The 21,763-nt window shown below is 35.4% G+C and overlaps 1 protein-coding gene across 4 annotated transcripts in view; it reads left to right on the top strand.

Annotated features, from left to right (window-relative positions):
* Kcnk2 (potassium two pore domain channel subfamily K member 2) overlaps positions 1-21,763 on the top strand; it is a 162,695-nt gene that overhangs the window by 78,331 nt on the left and 62,601 nt on the right. For 3 of the 4 annotated variants that reach the window (XM_090339914.1, XM_090339915.1, XM_090339913.1), the window contains exon 3: positions 15,348-15,465. The exons of the other annotated variant lie outside the window; for it this stretch is intronic. In XM_090339914.1, the coding sequence (XP_090196040.1) occupies positions 15,348-15,465 (118 nt within the window). The remainder of the gene's footprint in view (positions 1-15,347; positions 15,466-21,763) is intronic. 4 annotated transcript variants of the gene reach the window in all.

Raw genomic sequence — 21,763 nt, 5'->3', positions numbered from 1 at the left:
TTGATGAAAACTTTAAAACCCTGAAAAAGGAAATTAAAGCAGAACTGAGGAAATGGGAAAACCTCCCATGCTCCTGGATTGGAAGAATCAACATCGTGAAAATGGCCATCTTGCCAAGGGCTATCTACAAATTCAATGCAATACCCATCAATATCCCAATGGCATTCTTTAAAGAAATAGAAGAGGCAATCCAAAATTTCATATGGAATAATATAGCAAAAACACATCTTAGAAGAAAGAACAGCGCAGGAGGAATTTCAATACCAAATTTTAGACTCTATTACAGAGCTGTAGTGACCAAAACAGCTTGGTACTGGCACAAGAACAGGCCTGAAGACCAATGGAATAGAACTGAGGACCCATATATTAACCCACAGACCTATGGCCACCTAATCTTTGACAAGGGAGCAAAAAAAAATAAAATGGAAGAAAGACACCCTCTTCAACAAATGGTGCTGGCAGAACTGGTTAAGCACCTGCAGAAAACTAAAGTTGGATCCTTTTTTGTCACCCTGCACCAGGATTAACTCCAAATGGATCAAAGACCTCAAGGTAAAAGCTGACACACTGAAAACTTTACAAGAAGGAATAGGAGATACACTAGGTCTCCTTGGCACAGGTTGAAACTTTCTTAATAAGGACCAAGAAACACAACAAATCAGAGAAAGGCTGGATAAGTGGGACTGCATTAAATTCCAGAGCTTCTGTATGGCAAAGGACATAGCTAGAAAACTAACTAGAAAGCCTACAGAGTGGGAGAAGGTCTTCACTAACCATACAATTGACAAAGGCCTCATTTCTAAAATATATCAACAGCTCAAAAAATTGAATCACTCCAAAACTAATCTCCAAAGAAACAACCATCCCATTAAAAGATGGGCCAAAGACTTAAAGAGAGTCTTCTCTGAAGAAGAAATAAAAATGGCCTATAGGCACATGAAGAAATGCTCAACATCTCTGGTCATAAAAGAAATGCAAATCAAAACAACTTTATGATTCACCTCACTGCAGTTAGAATGGCCATGATCAAGAAATCTAATAACCACAGATGCTGGAGGGGATGTGGCCAGGAGGAATCACTACTACACTGTTGGTGGGAGTGCAAACTATGGAAAGCAGTATGGCAGTTACTCAAAAGACTAAACATAGAACTCCCCTATGACCCAGCAATTCCACTACTTGGCATTTACCCAATTGTCCAGAAACAAGGACATACTAAATCCATTAGCACAACAATGTTCATTGCAGCACTATTTACCACAGCAAAGATATGGAACCAACCCTGATGTCCCTCAGTTGATGAGTGGATCAACGAGATATGGTATTTATACACAATGGAATTCTATGCTGCTGTCAGAAATAATGACATCGCCCCATTTGTATGGAAATGGAAAGACATAGAAAAAAATCATATTAAGTGAAGTAAGCCAGACTCAATGGTTTCCCTCATTTGTCATAATCAGTAGAAACCTTGGGCTCTCCTAGCAGAGATTTACAATAGAACAAAGTCTAGATACTTAAGGCCAGATAGTATGACGCTAAATGTAAGGACCTCCAGGATATAGAAACAAAAGCCATATAATGAGTGATTGTTGTCCTTAATGTACTATGATCTCTCATCTCTTTTGCTGTCCCTTGGTTATCTCATATTGTTATAGTATTTCATTTTGTTATCTGATATATTTTATATATGCTTAATTGGTTATTTGAAATTGGATAGGGAAGAGGGAAAATCAAGATGTGCATGGGGAAGGTGGGAGGGAAATGGGGACCATGACATGAGAAAGGGTATCAATGTATGTGAAGTAATGCATCTTCTGTCTGGTGAATATAATGTAACCCTTCTATTAATTATAATAAAAATATATGGAAAAAATTTAAAAAAAGATGAAAACAAACAAACAAATAAAAACTTGGCTGTGGAGGAATCAGTCCTGTAAAATCATAGGGGGGGGGCAAGTTTTAGGAGAAGTGTTCTTTCTGTGCTTCATGTGATTATGTGGCTGGCCTACCACTGGTAGACAGGACAGCTGAGGAGTTGAGGAGAGGGAGGCAGGCCAGGACCAAGAAGACCTTGTTAAGGAGTCTAGGTTTTAGGAGAAATGGAAAGTAAAGGTATAGAATTTTTTAGAAAACAAAACAAAAACATATAGCTACAACGTGATTTTCCTAGGCAAATAACTTTGTGGCCTATAAATGGACCAGATGGACTAAAAGTAGAAAAATTAGTTGGCGGACATTTTAATCAAAATTGATTTTTTGTAAAGGATTTTGAAGCAGAGACCTGGGAGAGTTTGAGAGTTTGACTTTCTAGAAGAAAAATGAGGCAATGTGTGTATCTGTTGGGAGTACATAAGGAAAAAGAAGATGACTGCTTACGGATTCTGAAGTGAGCAGTAGAGGTTGAATTCAGTGTGTCTATAAACAAGATACATGTGGTAAACAGACAATTACTAGATAATTCTTTTACAAGATCTCAGTATGACCCAGTCTTTTCTTTTAAAAAAATTCTAATGTGTTTTAGGGTAAAAGATGAGAATGTCACTTAAAAAATATTTTATTTAAGACCTTCTACCAAATTTATCCTTTTGTGCACATTGACACTAATGTGTCAAAATAAAACACTCTATAATTATTTTAGCTTCATTAGGTGCAAGTGTCCTCTCCTTGTTCTGGTTAGCATGTCCTAAGACTTCACACCAGTTTTCATTTCATTTTATCAGATGATGACATTTGCCTCTCCATTTGAGCAGTTCTAAAAAATAAGTCTATTTCATGAGGATAATTCTAAATTGGTTTAATTAAAATAGCAAATTATTTTATAATAATTTTATTCTCCAGGCATATTTCTCTTGGACAGCTGTACTGTGCTATTATGCAAATCAGTAGTTTTGACAAGACAAGGTCTTCTCTTTTTTTTTTTCTGCATTACTCAGGACCCGACTATTAAATTCATTCCTGATCCACTCATACACAAATGGTGTGTGTGTGTGGAGGGGGTCTGGCTGTCTTATTCACTGTACTGATTCTTTGATGTAGGATTAATTTGATTCAGAGAAGCTTTTATGACAGGAACCTACTGAGATTTCTTTCCTCTTGAAGAAGGAAAAACAGAAATAATCTCATAGATAAGCCAAACTAAAATGTGTTCCATTGAGTTTGTAAGATAGTAGAAGAGCAAGCAACAATAGCAATTATATCTAAACATAAAAGGTGTTAAGAAACTTTTACTGTACTATATTTTGGATTAATTGGATTAATTAATTTGGACTAATTAATATAATATTCTAAGGAATAAGTGTTTACAGTAGATTTTGCTTAGTTAAACCCAATTGTTTTAGAACTAAAAATCAAAAAGTTGGAACCTACTTCTAAAAATATACTACTAGCTAGTGACAAACACCTGATAAAATCTTCTATGACTTGTTTCTTCCATACTATCTTTTCTCCAGTTTTCCCTTTTTTCCCCACTTTTTCTTTTTTTCTACTTTACTTTATGACTGGCATCATATCTAGGATCAGAGGAAGCAATTCTAACATTTTTAAAATTTCTTTGAAGTTGAGTAATCCATACATTTATTCTTTGGTTTCTAGAGGTGAAATCTGTCCTAGACAACATGCTGCTGAATCTTTGTTTGCATTTATTCTCAGTTTCCTTGCCCTGGTTGCCTGCTACCTTCAATGTCTTGTTGAATAAGTGAGTAAAAAAAAAATCTCAGAATTATAAGATTTGGGGGAATCCTGATTAACATAAAAGTGGGTGATGTGTTTCATACTCCATGATGAAATGAAGCAGACGTAAAGAAAAAATTTTGGATTTTATCATTAATTGTTATTAATCTATTATATTTGCTGTATAGAATAAACCTGGAATGTATTTAGAATCAGGGTAGGGGTCAGTACTTATTGAGGTGTCATGTATGAAGACACATACAGGGCCATATGTGTATATGCATGATCACATTGACTGAAGTATGATATACACAAGGGTGGATTTCCACGATGCAATCCTTTGAACAATTAACAGACAGTTTAGCAAAATGAATGTCAGGAATGTGGAACATATCTTGTTAGGAAGGGTTCAGGGTTAGCAGGAAGGAACTGCACAAATAAACAGAGGAATAGTGGGCCCGTATGGGTATGATAGCTCAACACATATACATGGAAATGGAACTAGGAAACTTGATGCTTGGCTAGATAGGAGAGGGGAGTGATACTGATCAGATGTGTTGTGTGCATAAATTAACATGCTGAATTGAAACCCTTTTGTACAATGATTTAAAGATGATTTAAAAAGATGATTTACATTAAAAGATTATTTAAATTAAAGGATGATAAATCCAACTTGAGAATGGTACAGCTTAGGATTTAAAGAAAAAGTTCATGAAAAATCCAAGAAATTACAATTATGTAGTAAATGCTACTTACTCTATGTCTTTTGCTATATGAGACTATGAGAGTCCTGCAACCTCAGTTGTTTTTTATTATGTGTATTAAAAAATTTAAAAAATAAAGCATAATATCATATATGGTAAAAAAAAGCAAAAACAAAAACAAAGTTAGTTTTTTGGTGTGTATCTTATACATGTTGGCTATTAGCCACTTACAAATGTATATATATATATATTTATATATATATAACAAATATTTTCTCCCATTTCAGAGGTTACCTTTTCATTCTGCTAATTTGTTCTTTGTCATGGAGACGATCTTTACTTTGATTTAGTTTCACTTATCTGTTTTTTTTTTCTTTTGTTTTCTGAGTTTTTGTAGTCATATTTCCAAAACTTAGGCAAGACCAATGTTTGAAGGTTTTTACTCCATTTTTCTTCTAAGAGTTCATAGACAGGTCTCAACATGTTCACCTTTAGTCCAGGTGGAGTTGGGTTTTGTGTATAGTGTGAGGGTTTTGCTTCAGGATATCCAGATTTCCCAGCACAATATTTTGAAAAGGTGATCTTTTCTGTACTGTGATTTCTTGTTACCCACATCAAGGATCAATTGCCTACTGTGTCGTTTAACTCTGTTATGGAAGTAGAGTATGGCATGATTTGTTTGGTTTTAGAAAAATATTTTTATTTTTTTGTTGGTGGTGGTTGTGGGGCTTAAACTCAGAGACTGGATGCTGTCCCTGAGTCTCTTCGTGTTCAAGTTTAGCACTCTACCACTTGAGCCACAGCTCCACTTTCAGTTTTCTAGTGGTTAATCGGACATCAGAGTCTCATGAGCTTTCCTGCCCTGGCTGGCTTTGAACCACAATCCTTAGATCTCAGGCTCTTGAGTAGCTAGGATTACAGGTGTGAACCACTGGTGCTTGGACTTTAAAAAAAAACTTTGTACTAAGCTGTTATCTGTAGAGAAAATATTCAGAGAAAAATTGAAGAGGAGACACAGGGTTTTCTTTGTATCCCTCACTGCCCCCCCCCCCGCCAGGTACAACTTCTTCTTTACATCCTATAGTAGATGGCACATTTGTGATTGTTGATGAACTACACGGATGCATCGTTATATGAACAGGTCGTCGTTTGTATCAGGCCTCGCCTTTGGTGTTGTGCACGCTGTGTATTTGAACAAAGGTGTGATGTCATGTATCTATCAATACGTATTTGTAAGGCAGAGCGTCATTGCCTTAAAAGTCCTCTACCCTATTACTTAAAAGTAATCTACCTGCACATAGCCCAATACCTTCTGAGTCTTGGCTCTCTAGAGTTTTCTCTTTTCTAGAACGATATGTAGTTCCAGAGTCAGATAGCATCCAGCCTTTAGATTGTCCTCTTTCACTTCAGAAATTACATTTCAGTTTCCGTGTGTGTGTGTGTGTGTGTGTGTGTGTGTGTGTGTGTGTGTGTGTTTATGACTTGTTAGCTCATTTATTTGTAGAACTGACTAACATTCTCTGGTTTGATATCCTATAGTTTATATATCTATTGGCCTACTGAAGGATATCCTGACTACTTTCAAGTCTTAGAAATTTTGAATAAAGCTCTTGTAAACATTTATGTTCAGGTTTTCCTGGGGACATAAATTTCCACTTTGAGTCAATACCAAGGAGAAAGATTGATGCGTTACATTGGTAAAAGTGTGCACCGTTTTGCATTTTCATCGTCAAAGTTTCTCTCCCTTCAGATCCTCAGAGAGCTTGTGTACTGTCATTATTTTAGATTTTGGTCTTTATAATAGGTGCCTGACAGAAAGGCCTAATTGCAGTTTGGGATCATAACTCCTGGGAAGGTGTAATTGTTCTGTTCAGTTGGTTTATAAAAGTACAAGAAATTCTCTCAGGTTTCTTTTACTTAACAAAATGGATTGCACCCAATACAGTATTTGCTATTTTTAGTGAGTTTATGAAAGCATAGTAGAAAAAGGTGTGGTGTGTGGGGTTGGGGGAGGGTGGACTTTAGAGAAAAGCTAAGAAGCTAAGACAGAATGAATATGTTTTACAATGTTTGGGGGAAGTTACTCATATTATTTTTACTGCTTTGATTTTCTGACATTGAGCCAAGAAATAGAAACATTAAAGAGTCTTGCAAAACTTCCCTTTTCTCTGTAAAATATTAGTAAGTCATTAGTAAGCATCCTCTTTAACAAATGAAGAAAATTTAGATGGAATTTTAGAGCTAAAAAATTTCTTGTAGACTTGTTAATGCAATGAGTCAACTCAAGTAAAGTGGAAAAAAAGGCCCATATGTGTTATGTGGCTTAAAACAGAATTAGTCTATCATAGTATTATTGAAATGTTTTAGGATAATGAAATTTGTCTTTTATTAATGACTAAATTGGGACACAGAAAGTTTGTTGATTTAAGTAAGAAATTGGTTAACTATAACTGTCACTTTGTTATTGTGTGTACATATGAAAACAGGGCCTGGTAATTTTCATCTTTGCTGCTTTTTTTTTAATGTTAAAGTGTTCAAGAAAGCTAAGACAAAAAAGGTTGTTTTAAAAAGACTGTAGTTAGAAGGGAATAGGGAAGATGGCAGTGGTTCAGGGTGAGTCTTTCTGAGCTCTCACCAAGAGACCAGTTTTAGCAATTTAGTGGAAAATTTATACCTAAAAGCTTGTAGTTAGAAAGGATTTTCTTCTTTAAAAACTTGAATAATTTCTTCATTTCCCTCTGTGATTACCTTCATATAGATAAAGCATATATTTTTAAACTTTTATATATTATGGATATAGAGGTTTACGTATACTATAAAATCAAGTAAGCAAAAATGATTGATTTTCTCTTGGAAAAGCCAACACAATTTTCCAAAATTTTGAACTCTATGGGTGCATGTACTAGGCAGAGTAAAACTCTGTTTGCATTGCATTTTAGCTTGTTTTTTCTTGCAGGTATAAATATTCAGGTTTTCAAAACAATGCATGAATATATCTTGGTTATTTAAGCATGCTTTGAGCAAAATAGTATAAAAATATGATCTTAGGTACTATCTCCCTGATTTCAGTTTTGTGCTTACTCAGATTCTATTTTGAAGATATTCTTTTTCAAAAGAAAATTCTGTGATAAAGTGTGTGACTATAAGTTGGTTCTGTTTTCTTCTTCTAGAACTGTATTAGTAGCTTTCCTTCTATCTATCATTTTTTTTAACCAGTCATGGGGCTTGTACTAGGGCCTGAACACTGTCTTTGGGCTTTCTCTAGGATAGAGCTCTACCACTTGAGCCTCAGCACCACTTCCGGCTTTTTTCTATGTATGTGGTACTGAGGAATTGAACCCTGGTCTTCATGCATGCTAGGCAAGCAGTCTACCACTAGATCAACTTCCGGCCCCTACCATTTGTTTTACCTGACCTATTCTATCTCCTTCTCGCTCCATAGTTTCCTTGTATTAATACTCCTCTTATATTAAGATTGGGTGCAAGATACCCTGAAAGGAAGACATATATTAGTACTATTTTGTGCAATAATATAAAATCTAGACAGATTCAGGGCTTGGGAAATGCAGGTTTCAGTATACTTGCCTTACATGCATTTCTTTGCTTCTTTAGATTTATGAAGACTTGAATCTTGGCTGTTTTTCATCCTTTCTGTCTATTCTGTGCACATTTTATTCAGACTCCAATACTAAGACTTCCAGTGGTTCAAGTTCAGTCGTGATCTGATTACAAAAATCTTATGTATTAGCAACTCTACAGATGTTGCTTTTACTTTCTATAGCATTAGAATTTATCTTGAGGCAGAAGAAATAGTAGATACAATATATTAATTGTAGCTACTTAGTAAGCTATTATGGTGATTAAAAATGACAGTTTTGAAGACTTCAAAACACCTCACGCCTGTAACCCTAGGTTTTCAATAGGCTGAGATCTGAGGATTGAGGTTCAAAGCGATATCAGGCAAGAAAGTTCATGAGTCTTATCTCCAGTTAACCAGCAAAAATAGTCAGAAGTGGCACAGTGCCTGAAGCTCAGGTACTGTGGCTAGGCCCTGAGTTTAAGCCCCAGGACTCTCGCATACACACGAATAAACAAAACACAAAAGCCTGAGAAAATGTTATGTTATATGAAAAGAGATGCAGCCAGATTACAATTATTAAAAATACATACTACAAGGCTTGCTTTAGGATCAATTACATATACATTATTTCTTATAATTATTAGTATCATCCTAAGCAATATAACCTAGAGAAACAACTCTAATACCCAGCAATGTACCTTTTGACTTCTGGCCCTTTGATCTCACCTACTCCTAACTCTGTTGGCCCCTATTTTGGTTTTTAAGGTTTTGTTTCTACTAATAGGAAATAAATTTACACTTTCAAAAGAGCAAATAAAGAAAAGCTGCACTTCATTAGCCTATATAAAAATAGTTTTTGGCATGGGAGTGCATCACCCCTAAATAGAAGGAAAGATGTGAGAAGATAAGAATGCAGACTTTAGAAGACTGGTGTGTACACACTTCTTTCTTTTTCTCTTAGTCATAAGAATTAGCTTCCATTTTTTGCAAAAGGATGCTTCTTTGTAAGAAGTTAATAATGTGGTTAAGTCACATTGTATCAGGAAACACTCAATGATTTCAAAAGCCCTTTTAAGAAAACATAAAATACATTTTTGACTCCAGTTGTTTCCAGCAGAAACAGTAGATTATTCTATATTACCTTTCCTACTGAATGTACTCAGGGATCATGTGAAAATGGACTCCTTTATCCACCTTTAAATATGATTAAATCACCTATGCTTTGTGTTAAAAAATATAGAGATACTATTTCATCCTCAGACTGAAGTCAGAACTCTCAGAGAAACTGTACTAATAAGAACTGAATAAGTCAAAGCTATAAAATTTATAAAAGATTATTGATTTTAGATTTTAAAAGAATAGTATTTGATGATACTCAGATTTATAGAATATAGTTTCAGCATTTCTTGATTGTATTTATGTACATACCTCTGTTTTTCCTATAAAAAATAAAAACAAGCACAAAAAAGAAAAAAAAAACAAGTGTTATGTCCACATGGCTATTGAACTTCTGGTAGTCTTCTTTTTATGTAATGAGCTTCAAGCTCATTTATACAGATAGAGGCAAGAATGCATATTCATTAGAATAGAATAATTTATATTAATTGTACAAAATAATGGGCCTTATTATGACATATTCATTGATATATGTAATATATTTTGATCATACATTTCCTCATTTTCCTCCTTCGAATGTTTGATATGAAGTTATAATTACATATAATTTAATATCTATAAAATGTAATGGAATCTCAGATACATGCAGAAGCTGAGCCAAATTTGATATTTCAGTAAGAATTCAACAATCAGTCCATGTTTTCAGAAAATCGCAATCTTATAAGATTTAACTTAGACTAATAAGCACATATTCTTCCTTGTAGAATTCTGTGCATGATCATTGATTTTTTAATAATCATTTCCTGGTTATGGGAATTAGCTTTAATTCTGTAATAAGACATATCTTACTGCAGTGTAATTTAGTGTTTTGACCCACTGTTCATTGAAGCACAAGTGCCGTTTGTTTGCTTGCTGGTGTTAAAATTAAGCCTCAAATACTCAGGTATTAGCGATTTTATATCCATACAGAAGTAACTATTAGGTGAGAGCTGCTTCTGAAATACTCTTAAAGAGAATGGTATTGATATAATATAGTTTTAAATAACTTGTTTGCTTCTTTGGAGAATCACCAAAGATATGCCACTTATAGGACTCTGGCCCTTAGACTATGAATGTATACATACACATGTGTGTATGTTTTTTTTTTTTGAATTTTCTTTTTTTTATTGTAATTAGTAAAAGGGTTACATGATATTTGCCAGATAGAAGGTGCATTAATTCACATACATTGATACCCTTTCACATGTCTTGGTACCCATTACCCTCCCCCCCACCCCCCACCCATCTTGGTTTTCCCCCCTTCCCTATCAAATTTCATATATGTGTAACAGTTGTGGGTCTTGGAACTCAGAACTTGGGCACTTTCCCTGAGCTTTCTTGCTGAAAGTTAGCATTCAACTGCTAGTGTTTCAGCTATGCCTCTGGCTTTTTGAGGTTAAGTGGAAATAAGAATTTCACAGACTGTCCTATTTGGACTGACTTAAAACTGTGGGCCTCAGCTCTCAGCCTCTTTAGTAGCTAGGATTATGGATTTGAACCACTAGCACTCAGCAATACTATTTGTAATACTAAAAAATAGTACATATCACTTTCTTGGCTCTTGGAACCCAGAACATTGCTTCTGTTTGCAGAACACCACGAAAGAAAAAAAAAATAGAAGATGGGCCTGTTTTCTCTGGCTCTTTCCCAATGGTACCAATAAGATGCCATAGATGGGTCTGTGTGTGTAGAAGCTCACAAGAAAGCCACATGCTGTGGCACACTGTTATGTATCATGCCCCCAGTGAATGAAACTTTACATAACACTGACAGAAGAGATATGGTACTCTTACAGAGACGATGTCCACGAAGGACATTTCAGACAGAGATGTCCTCCAAAATTTGAAAATGGTTTTGGAAGTGGCCAGGCACTGGTGGATCACGCCTCTAAGCCTAGCTACTCAGGAAGCTGAGATTTGAGGATCAAGGTTCAAAGCCAGCCAGGAGGGGAAAGGCCAGTTAACCACTAGAAAACCAGAAGTGGCACCATGACTCAAAGTGATGGATTGCTAGCCTTGAGTGAAAAGGCTCAGGAACAGAGCACAAACCCCGAGTTTAAGCCTCATGACCAACCAAAAAACAAAAGCACTTTGGAAGTGGCTGATCCACTGTGATTCCCTATTACTTGAAATATACCCATTGAGGCTCTGAGGCTGAACAAGTGTGCATGTGAATTCTGAGCATGTAAGATTAAGACCTGCCTTGAGATACTTTGGTTTTATCAGCAAGACCTTTCCTAGTAGCTTTGCTCATCTGGAATTAGATAATCAGAGTGTTGACACATAGCCCCAGATTAAAACTGAGATGTGTAAGGATCCCATAGCCTCTGGCAATAATGCCCAGATATGACTGCGAGATATTGACGAGCCATGATTATTTTTATGTTATGACCGTAGGAATCCTAATGATGCTTACCATTATCTTTTCACTAAGTCCCTTGGCAATGAGAGCATCACTTATTATTATGCTTTCCTCATTATGTTTTCTTCTAGTTTTTTTTAAATACCAGGTTTACATGGCTGAAATATTCTGGTGTGGTTTTGTAGAAGTGTGATTTGATTTGTTTTCTGAAGACTAGCCTCCCTTCAAGGAAAAACTGATTATCCACAAGGAAATATTTGTGAGTTAAGTCTCGTTGAAAATTGACAAGAAAGAGAATATATTATTCTCTGAATAAATATCTAGTTATGTTAATGTCAGTATGCCTATAGCTGGATTTGACTATTGTATCAGTTTCTTGAAAATAATGTCCTTTTTTATGGAAACAAGAGCTTTGTCTTGTGTACTTGTTGTTCTTAATGTACTATGTCATTTCTGTCCTCTTTGTTGCCCTTTGGTTAATCTCATATTGTTATTGTATCTGACTTTGTTACCTGGTATATTGTATATACATTTATTTGAAATAGGAAGGGAAGGGAGGAAAACAAAATCATTGGGAGAGGATGTAGGGAAGGAAACAGGGACAAAAACCTGAGAAGGGGTATCAATGTGTGAGAAGTAATGCACTTACTACCTGGTGACTGTAACTGTAACCCCTCTATACATTATCCTGTCAATAAAAAAAAGTTGTTACACAAAAAAGAAAATAACATCCTTTTATAAAAAAATGAACATTCCAAAATATCCAGTTAAAGAAAGGTACCATAAAACCAGTTGTAGACACATCATTTGTGTCACCTAATCAGTCAAAGCCTCGTGCTTTAGACTCAGAGGATCACTTAGAAATGTTCAGGTTAATAACGTGATCTGCTTTGGAGATTTTGGATAGTATAGTATCTTTTAGTGGAATATTGGTTATAGTTTTAACATGGGAGGAAAGCATGCAGAACATTCTGTACCTCCTTGAGAAACATCAGCATCTGAGCTCAGGGAAAATGGTGAAATGCGAGATCAGAACTTTCTGGAGTCAGTTGTATTTTTAGATGCATATGAAACTTGTCTGAAGACAGTAGATTCTTCAGGCTTTCTGGAAGTCGCTTACTTTTCAGTATTTTTACTTTCAGTTAAAAAGAAACAGTCGAGTGCTTTTTAATACACAAGGCATTGTTCCTTGATATTAGATTCATGGAAACATTCTTGCGACTGTCTTTTTTTTTTTTCTTGAATTTTAAGTCTGTGATGGTCTCCTTTAATTCCAAAGAAGCATGTCTCTTACGTGTTTGGTATTGAAGTTCAATACAGCTCCAATTTGCCAGGTGACATTATATATCAATGGATTGTAATTCCAAAAGGCACACTTTCAAGTAGAAGTCTGTGCACTTTTATTTTAAAAGCCTTCAGTGTTGTGGAAACCAATATTTTTGTCATGGTGTTTGTGAAAAATTATCTTTATTACTACTGTGCACCTAAGTGTCACAGAGCTCTGGATCTTATGTTTAAATTCTTATTCTTAACAGAGGCATACATCTTTTTCCATAGTGCACATTGTTATACTGTGCAGAATAAAATGAAGCATGAGTTGAATGATGATTATCTTCTACTATTTGTAGATTTGGAATTCCTTTCTTAAGTTAGCATTGTGAGTTATCACATGCTAGGATTAAATGCTCAAATTTCTGTGTTCTCTTTATGTTAACCTAAACGACCCAACATACTCATAAGTTCTCAAAGATGACTCAACTATCTACAAAAAATGTTTTTATTGGAAAAGTAAATTTTCTTATTGTCCGTTACATGATCATGTTACTTTACCCACATACTATGCTACATCCAGAAAGACTTCTCATGATGTCATTTGTTACATGCTCTGAGGACGTGAATTGATGAATGACAGTAGAGATCTTAGGTCTATATAAGTGTACAGGAAAAGGTATCCAGGTCCTGTGGATCTTGACCAGGATATTTTCTGTCAGAGAAATGACTTCATGTAGACTCATTCTCATAGTGATTTGAGATATTTTTAGTTTGATCTCAAGCTTGTTTCAATAATCACAGTTCCATGATAGTTATTTACAATCCATGAGTTTCTAGACATTACCACCTCTGATGATAGTTCTAAATGTGCTTCTTTCAAACAGAAATAATTTCTGGACTTTATCTAAGTATCCAGCTATAGGATGATCACCTTGTTATTGCAGAGGAAAAGAATAAAACAAAGAGCCACACTATCCATTTAACACACTGTGTTGAATCCATTTATATATATATATATATACACACACACACACAAATATATATACATGTAATGTTATCTATATCTATATATATCATCTATACAATCTCCAAATCCTATGGTTCCTGTGAGAACATTGCAGATGACAGTCTCCAGTGTTTTTCATTGTTATAGAATTTATTAGAATCTGTAGAAACTCAATGAATACACATCTAATTGGACTGAGTTCAGAATTTAGCCATGAACTATTATCACCTTGATTTCATCTTAGCCAGCTTTGGGGGTCTTTTTTTGATTTATGCTCTCTACATTTATAGGCAATTCAGTTGTGGTTATTTTTAAGGATTTATACAAAAGAGTTACAATTTCCTAAGTCAGGTTATGAGTACAATGCTTTTTGGGCAATGTCAACTCTTCCTTCACTTGTTGTCCCCATTATTCCTCTCATCTCTCATGGTGCATGTTTTATATATTGAATGCACTGACTACAAATAATGTCTACAGAATACATTGACTGCAGTTATTCATTCTTCTTCTCCCCATTTCTATGCTCCTACCTAAAAAAATCAACAAAACAAAAAAGACATGCTTGAATTTCTTAGAATTCATTTTGATAAAGTTTAGACGTTTAGAGGAGTTCTGTCTTTGGATTATTCTCCTTTGCAAACTCTCCTTCAGCAGATTAGTTTGTGTGTAAGTGTATATAGCCTTGTATAAGCTATCATATCTAGTTGTATTTTAGATCTAGCTTCAATATATGGGAGTAAACATGCATCATTTGTCTTTCTGAGCTTGGTTTACCTCCCTTCAGATGTTTTGTTCTAGGTTTACCCATTTCCCTGAAAATGACATATTATTTTTCTAATGGGTGGTTAAAATTCCATTATGTATATGTACCACATTTTCTTGATCAATTCATCTATTGTAGGAGCATCTAGGTTATTTCTATAACTTAGCTATTGTGCATAATGCAGCAATGAATATGGATACATACATTTAACTTTTAAAAATGATTACTGGGGCTGGGAGTTTGGCCTATTGGTAGAGTATTTGCCAAGCATGCACAAAGACCTGGGTTTGATTACTCAGTACCACATACAGAGAAAAAAGCCGAAAGTGGTACTGAGGCTCAAGTGGTAGAGCTCTAGCCTTGAGAAAGTCCAAGGACAGTGCTCAGGCCCTGAGCTCAAGTCCTGGCCTGGCAAAAAAAATGATTACCACTTTGGGAATATTTTTTTTAAAGCCATTGTATTTCATTTACTTAAACCACGGTTTTGCAATTTATAGCTAATTTGTGATATTTACATTAGTTCATTGATATATTTTATTTTCAATTCAAATTTCACTAAATGTACCATCTCATTTGACATGAGATGATATGACTGTGCATTGGTCCACTATTAGAAGCTTCATGCAGATCCAGTCAGTTAATATGTAATATAAACTTAATATTTAACTACTGTTAAGTTTTGGTGTAAAGTTTTAATCTCTGGTGTATTTTAAATAGAAAAGCAACTTTGGCTTATCTTTGTCTAGTTAGTCATTTTGGGGTGGTGGGGTTTGTGTTGCTGGATATCCCCATGTGATCTGATGTGTACTGATCAATTTCTTTTTCAACTTGCAGCAAATAGTGGCAGCAATAAATGCAGGGATTATTCCCTTAGGAAACACCTCCAATCAAATCAGTCACTGGGATTTGGGAAGCTCCTTCTTCTTTGCTGGCACTGTTATTACAACCATAGGTAGGAGTTGACTTGTTTTCTGTTTTCTGTTGATGTAGTTTGTGACCTAAAATACATTTGTTTGAATTTTCTTTATACAGTTGGTTAAAATGGTCTACTTACAATAGAAAACCAAGTTATACTAAGCTGACTTTGAAAGGAAGAATAAAGGAATACACTTATTGTTTCAGAATACTGACCTAAGTTTAAAGTATGTATGCAACTCTGAATTAACCCTGTGGAATCCTTTGAACAATATATGATAGAATGTCCGAACTGGCTTGAAACAATGAAATCTTTGGGCAAATAATTTTAATTTTCTTGTATCTTAGTATATCAGGGAGGCACTTTAATACAATTTTTACAGGTTTCCCTAATATCCTTTTTGTATATCACCTTTATCTGTTTGTTTCTATGGACTGGGTGTGTGGTTTTATGCTCATGTGTTAAGATAACTCAGGTTTTATAGTATATATTTTGATAATAGCATGAACATATTAAAGTTAACTCTAAAGTATGAAGATTGCAAAAAAGGAGCCAATTTAGAGCCTTGCTGTGTTTCCTAGTCTCACTGTTTGTTAAAATGTCGAGTCACATAAACAGAGAATGTTTATATATACATTCACCAAGCCTTTAAGACAACAGGTTGTATATGTAGAGATGTCTTCTCTAAACAAGTTTATTCAGACCGAGGAACCATAACTACATAGACTATTTCGGTGCAGACCCCATAACAAGGCCATTTTTGTCATTCTATGAGGATTGGAAAGGGTTCTAACTTTCCTCCTCATGGAAGGTGGTGAGCTTAAAGCATCATATTTAAGAAAGAGCAGGAAACAGACTCATTCATCTCAATCCTGAATGAATTTCAAGTGGACAAAAATGCATGTACAAAGGGAAGTGTTTTTTCATTGTAGACATACATGTTTGCAATAAGATTTGGGACTCATGTGGGAATCAGCTCTGGTTATGGTGTGGATTAAGGTTCTAGAAGTGTCTATTGCATACATTGCTATCATAAATAAATTAGTTAGAAAGTTTTCATCTCAGCATTTTATACCAAATTTCTTACTAAGAGAACATGGAAATTTTATGGATGAATTTTCACTTAAAATCCATTTTAGTGTCCTGTCTTTATACAGAATCCACTGTAGTGCCATTGCCTGTTGGATCATTTGCTGGCAAAATAAATACCTGCCTATGTATTTATGCTTTTGTTATGAGGTCAAGAAACAATGTTTATGCCTACATTTCCATCAGCCAGGTCAAGAGTTTTGTGACTGCAAAAATCTGGAAGAATGGCAACCTTGATTTCTAACCATAATAATAGGTTAAGTTTGAGGGGTAGACATGTTGGCCATTTCCAGCATGGAAATACCATTTATTGTGTAAACTACTTAGAGTCTGCAAGGGGAAAAAATCCTCCCAGACTGAGTAAGAACAGTCCTTTCTGTGCAATGAAAACTCCTCAGTCCAAGTTATAACTCATCATGATCGCCACTGAACAATTTTGCTGGAGACATAGTTATTATACAGATTTACTGTTGCATCATACACTTACAAACTCTCAATTTTTGATTCTCCAAATTCAGTACATTTGACAGACATATATTCATTGTATGAAAAAAAATAAATCATTGTTACTACTTTTACTCCAAATTATAGCCATTAAGGACAGTAGCTCATGCTTTTAGCCTATTTAAGTAGTTGTTGAAGGCCCAAATCTCATATTGTTCCACACAAGTATTTAGTCTTAGATGGCTTACGTCATGCTGAGTCATTCACGCAGGTACTTTTTTACTCTTACGTCAAGGCTATCTGTTCTGACCTTGTGCTAGATTAAAATTCAGAAAGGATAGAAACATTTAGCCTCTTTCCAAGGGCCCATTTGACACCTGAATTATGAATCACTACAATTCATGGTGATTATAATTGTGTGACCTCTGTTTATAGTCTTAGGAATGGTTACTTACAGTTCTAGATGTGTTACACCAATTCTTTTGAATATAGAACTTGAGAAAGTTTAAAAAAAATAAATTTCAGTGACTTTTACCATGTTTAGGCAATGCTTCATGAATGTTGGCTGGTCACAGTTGTTCAAGGATTTTTCTATTTTATTTTATGAAATTTCATTTTATGTTTTTAGGAAATAGGATCTGAACATTATTCACTGGACATATGCCCAAGGGAAGTGTAATTAAAATAATGTTGAATTTTAAGATGTAATTTTAAGCAATCACATCATGTATACACATATTTTCCTTATAAACTATCCACAAATTCTATATTCCACAGTTGCAGAGAGTAAAGTCCATTTTCAAACTTTCCTTTTCTTTCATATTTCATGTCCGGGATCCTGGCCTTTGAATTAGATTCATAGTTTAATTCCTGTTTAGTTTTCAGAAATTCAACATTTTGGTCCTTAATAGAATCATTTCATGTCCCTTTCACAGCAGAAAGCTTCAGCTTAAAATTCTTTACTGGTATCCTAATTAACCAGAGCAAAGGTACCATACTTGTTTCTGATAGCAATATGCAATTTGTATGAAGTTATGGATTTTTTTTGTTATTAGTGGTGGTTGTAGAGCTAGAACTTGGGGCCCAGGCACTGTCTCTGAGCCTGGTGCTCTACTATTTGAGCCTCAGTGCCACTTCTGGTTTTTGATTAGTTAATTAAAGATAAGAGTTTCACGGAGACTTTTCTGCAAGGGCTGGCTTGGAACCCTAATTCTAAGATCTCAGCCTCCTGAGTAGATAGGATTATAGGCCTGAGCCACTGTCACCCTGAGAGGTTAGGGATTTTTGTATGTTTGGTCGTCTCTGTATTCCTAATGTATAATTCATGTGCTGCTTAAGTGTTATTTTTGAGAAGTAAAAACTAAATATGATTCTAAATGGTGTGAGCCATGGCATGTTGCATATGAATACCCACTGGTTAACTTTAATGTCAAATTTTAGTTCTTCCAATGGAGTTCACCACCAGCTTGTTTTGTTTCTTCATTTATTAATTGAATATACAATAAAAATATTGTTCTCTGCTGTCACAAAGATAAAGAATATGCTTATATTTTCAAGTTGTCCACAAGTCAATCAAGGACACCAATGGGAAAATAAACATTGATATTATAGTGTTCTGGGTGCTAAAATTTAAGAGCACTTAATGAGATTATGTTGGGAAATGTAGATATTAGGATGACTTGGTGGGTGAGTAAAAGGTAAGGATGTTGTCCTAATTGAGATTAGAAAGAGAATTAAGGATTTGACAGAGTTGGTGGAGAAAACACAGGACTGTGGCATGATTAACCCCAAACCCAACGATTGTAAATACTTTTGACCTATTTTGGCCAATAGAAAGATGAGCCTTTGAGTAGCCCAAAAGAATTTAGAAAAGGAGAGTGGAAGCCATTATTAAGGGTTTTAGATGGGCAAATGTAGTTGTATGTCTTTTGAGTTTTGAGGATTCTGTACTTACTAGAGTAAGGTAAAACATAGGTTTTTTTTGGTTAAAAAAAGTGAAGTGAAAGGTTACAGTGACATTAGGGGATAGATGTGTCAGGAAGACAGTAAGTGGAAGCTGATGATTCCTCTGAGGGTCCAGGTAGTTGGCCATGGCTGTGGTCCATGGCATGAGAGTATCACCCAGGATGCTCTGAGAAGGCAGAGAAGAGAATAGGGATGTTGAAAGAATTATATATAGAAAGCAACTGATCTTGATGACTAAGAGAATGAAGAGGAGTCAAAGTGTGGAAAATGAAATTAATATTTATTCAACAGATTATTAGTTAATTCTAAGACAAAGGAATTAAAGATTTTATATGTTGTGTTATTTTAGGAAGCTTTATTTTAGCACTTTTTACTTCCCTCAACATTTGTTTTTTATTTGTTTCTTCTTTAATCCAGGCAGGCAAGGACTATAAGTTAGTTACTCAGCCTCTTGAAGCTTGTATTAAAATTGAGAGGTCCACTGGCCAATCTGAAGATTAATAAATAAGATCATGAATGATGGCAATAAAAGCTACAGAAGATGCTCTTGTGAAAGAATAGAGAGAATCAGAGCAGGGAGTAGGAGGCATTCTAAAGGAGCTGACACTCCCAAGAAAGCTCTGACAAGGTGACATTTAATGTGAAACCTGAAGGTTGCAAAGACATCAACTATGTAAGCAGATGTGAAAGACAGGTTCAGTCAGCGGGCATAGAAATGGCAGAGATTCAGAGTGGGCTGGATTTTTAGCATGTTTGAGGAGTGTAGCTGATGCCAGTCTGATGGCAGACTCTGGAACCCTGAGGGGAACAAGGCAGAAGGAAGAAGTAATAGTATCAGGAGAAAGCAAGAGCTAGAGCACTTCCAGTTCAGTAATTTATGGTGACCTTCTGAAGTTAAGAAGCTTTTGCAAGGTTTCATCAGAGGAGAGCTGTGGTTTAACCCACTTCTAGCTGTTCTTTGGTGGGCAAAAGCTGAAGCAAAGAGACACAGGAACAATGTGGTATCATCGGTAAAGTTCATATGGCTCCCCCAGGCTTGATGTGCTGCGTTCCCCAATGCAACAGTATCAAGAGATGGAATCTTGAAGAAGTGGCTGAGTTCAGGAGGGTTTTGTTCCTCCTGTGTGTTCTCTTACCCTCTTTTCTTCTGCCATTGGATATTTGACAAAAGAGGACCTTACCAGATGCTAATGTTGTTGAATTTTTGTTGAACTTCCCAGTCTCCAGAACTATCAACCAAATAAACTTACTTTCTAACTATAGTTAGTGGAATTCTGATAAAAGGCACAAAGATACCACTATACAAAATATATGAACTATATATATGCACTAAGAGACAAAAATGGATTTGACCATTATTACAGGTTCCTAGAACAGAATTTTACAGTTTTTAGTGTTTATTGAATGATGGCAGTGTCTTCTGGTATTCATCATGCGTTTATTTCAATTGTGCCTATGTTTCTGAAAATGAAGTGACTGCTATCTGGCCTTAGATGGTTTTAGAATGTCGTTGATAGCCAGAACTGTCTTAATCTGCTTTTTGGTTGTGTGTTGTTGTTGTAAAAGAATCCCACAGAATGGATAATTTATAGATGACAGAATGTCACTTTGTTTATAGTCCTGAAGACAGTTTATGGTTGTAAGTCCATAGGCCTTTATCCCCTGGTAGAAGGTGGAAGGGAAGGGGAAGAGCACATAAGACAGAGAGGGAGAGAAGTTTATTTTATTTATTTATTTATCTTGAGACTCACCTATACCATATTGACATTCATCTTACCTAATCACCTCTTAAAGGTGCACTTCTAAATATGGTTGCATTGGAAATTAAGTTTAAAACACAAGACTATTGGGAGGTGAACTCAAAACACAACAGAAACCAACTGTGTTTGGAAATGTGATTAGAGACCTATCTCAGGACTATGAAGAGTGGCCAGAAGTTGACTGTTGAGTGCAGTCACCAAGACCAATGGTTTGATCAAGCATGTCTGTGTATTGAATCCTCCTTGAAATACCTTAAATGAAGCAAACTCTTCACCTTAGTGAAGAGAACTTTGGGTTGATGAATAAATGGAGGTCATAGAAAGAAAGGTGGCATCACAGAGAAAGTTACAAAAAATAGAGTTCCTACCTTTGATCTGTACTTTTGTGCATTCTTATTACATTCCTTTCATGTGACTGTTCTTGAGCTATATTCTTTATACTATACCAGTATTAGCAGATACAGAGATAGCCTGCGTTCTTTGCATCATCTCAGGAATGAAGAGGGATACTGAGAACCTGTGGATTTGCAGTTGACTCAGAAGAAGTTTTAGTGTGGGGATGGTACTTGTAGCTGGTGTCTGGGATGGGGCCAGTAGAGGAGACTAAATCCTCACCCTGTTGGTCTGGAGTGAGTTGTCAGAAACAGAGTTGGTATCAGGGTCAGAGAATTGGATGGGAAAAATCTTGACAAGCATTGAATTGAATCAATCCATGTAGGAAACCATGCTGACTTGAACTAAGAGGATAGCAGTGAGGAAGGTAAATTGAGGATAGATAAATGAGTTTTAAAAAGTTTATGGTGAAGATATACTTATCTCTTAGAAATGTGGCTTGGGCTAGCATCTAAATTTTAAGCCATTTATGGAGTTAGCATTTTAAAGTTAACATATTTTGAAGCTTCAAAGGAGTTAGTTCAAGTCTTGGAAATGCAGATTACAGGAATGATATAATGAAGCAGACATGGTGGTAGATAGCCTATAGTCACAACCCCTGGGAGGATGAGGCAGGAGGACCAAAAGTTTGAAGATTAAAAAAAAAAAAAGCAAGCCAGGCACAGTAGCTCATGCCTGTAATC

Source organism: Megascapheus bottae, chromosome 10 (assembly GCF_031878675.1).
Source record: "Megascapheus bottae isolate mThoBot1 chromosome 10, mThoBot2.hap1, whole genome shotgun sequence".
Classification (NCBI taxonomy): Eukaryota; Metazoa; Chordata; class Mammalia; order Rodentia; family Geomyidae; genus Megascapheus; species Megascapheus bottae.
The sequence above is the reverse complement of the archived record's forward strand: the minus strand, read 5'-3'. Positions and strand labels throughout refer to the sequence as shown.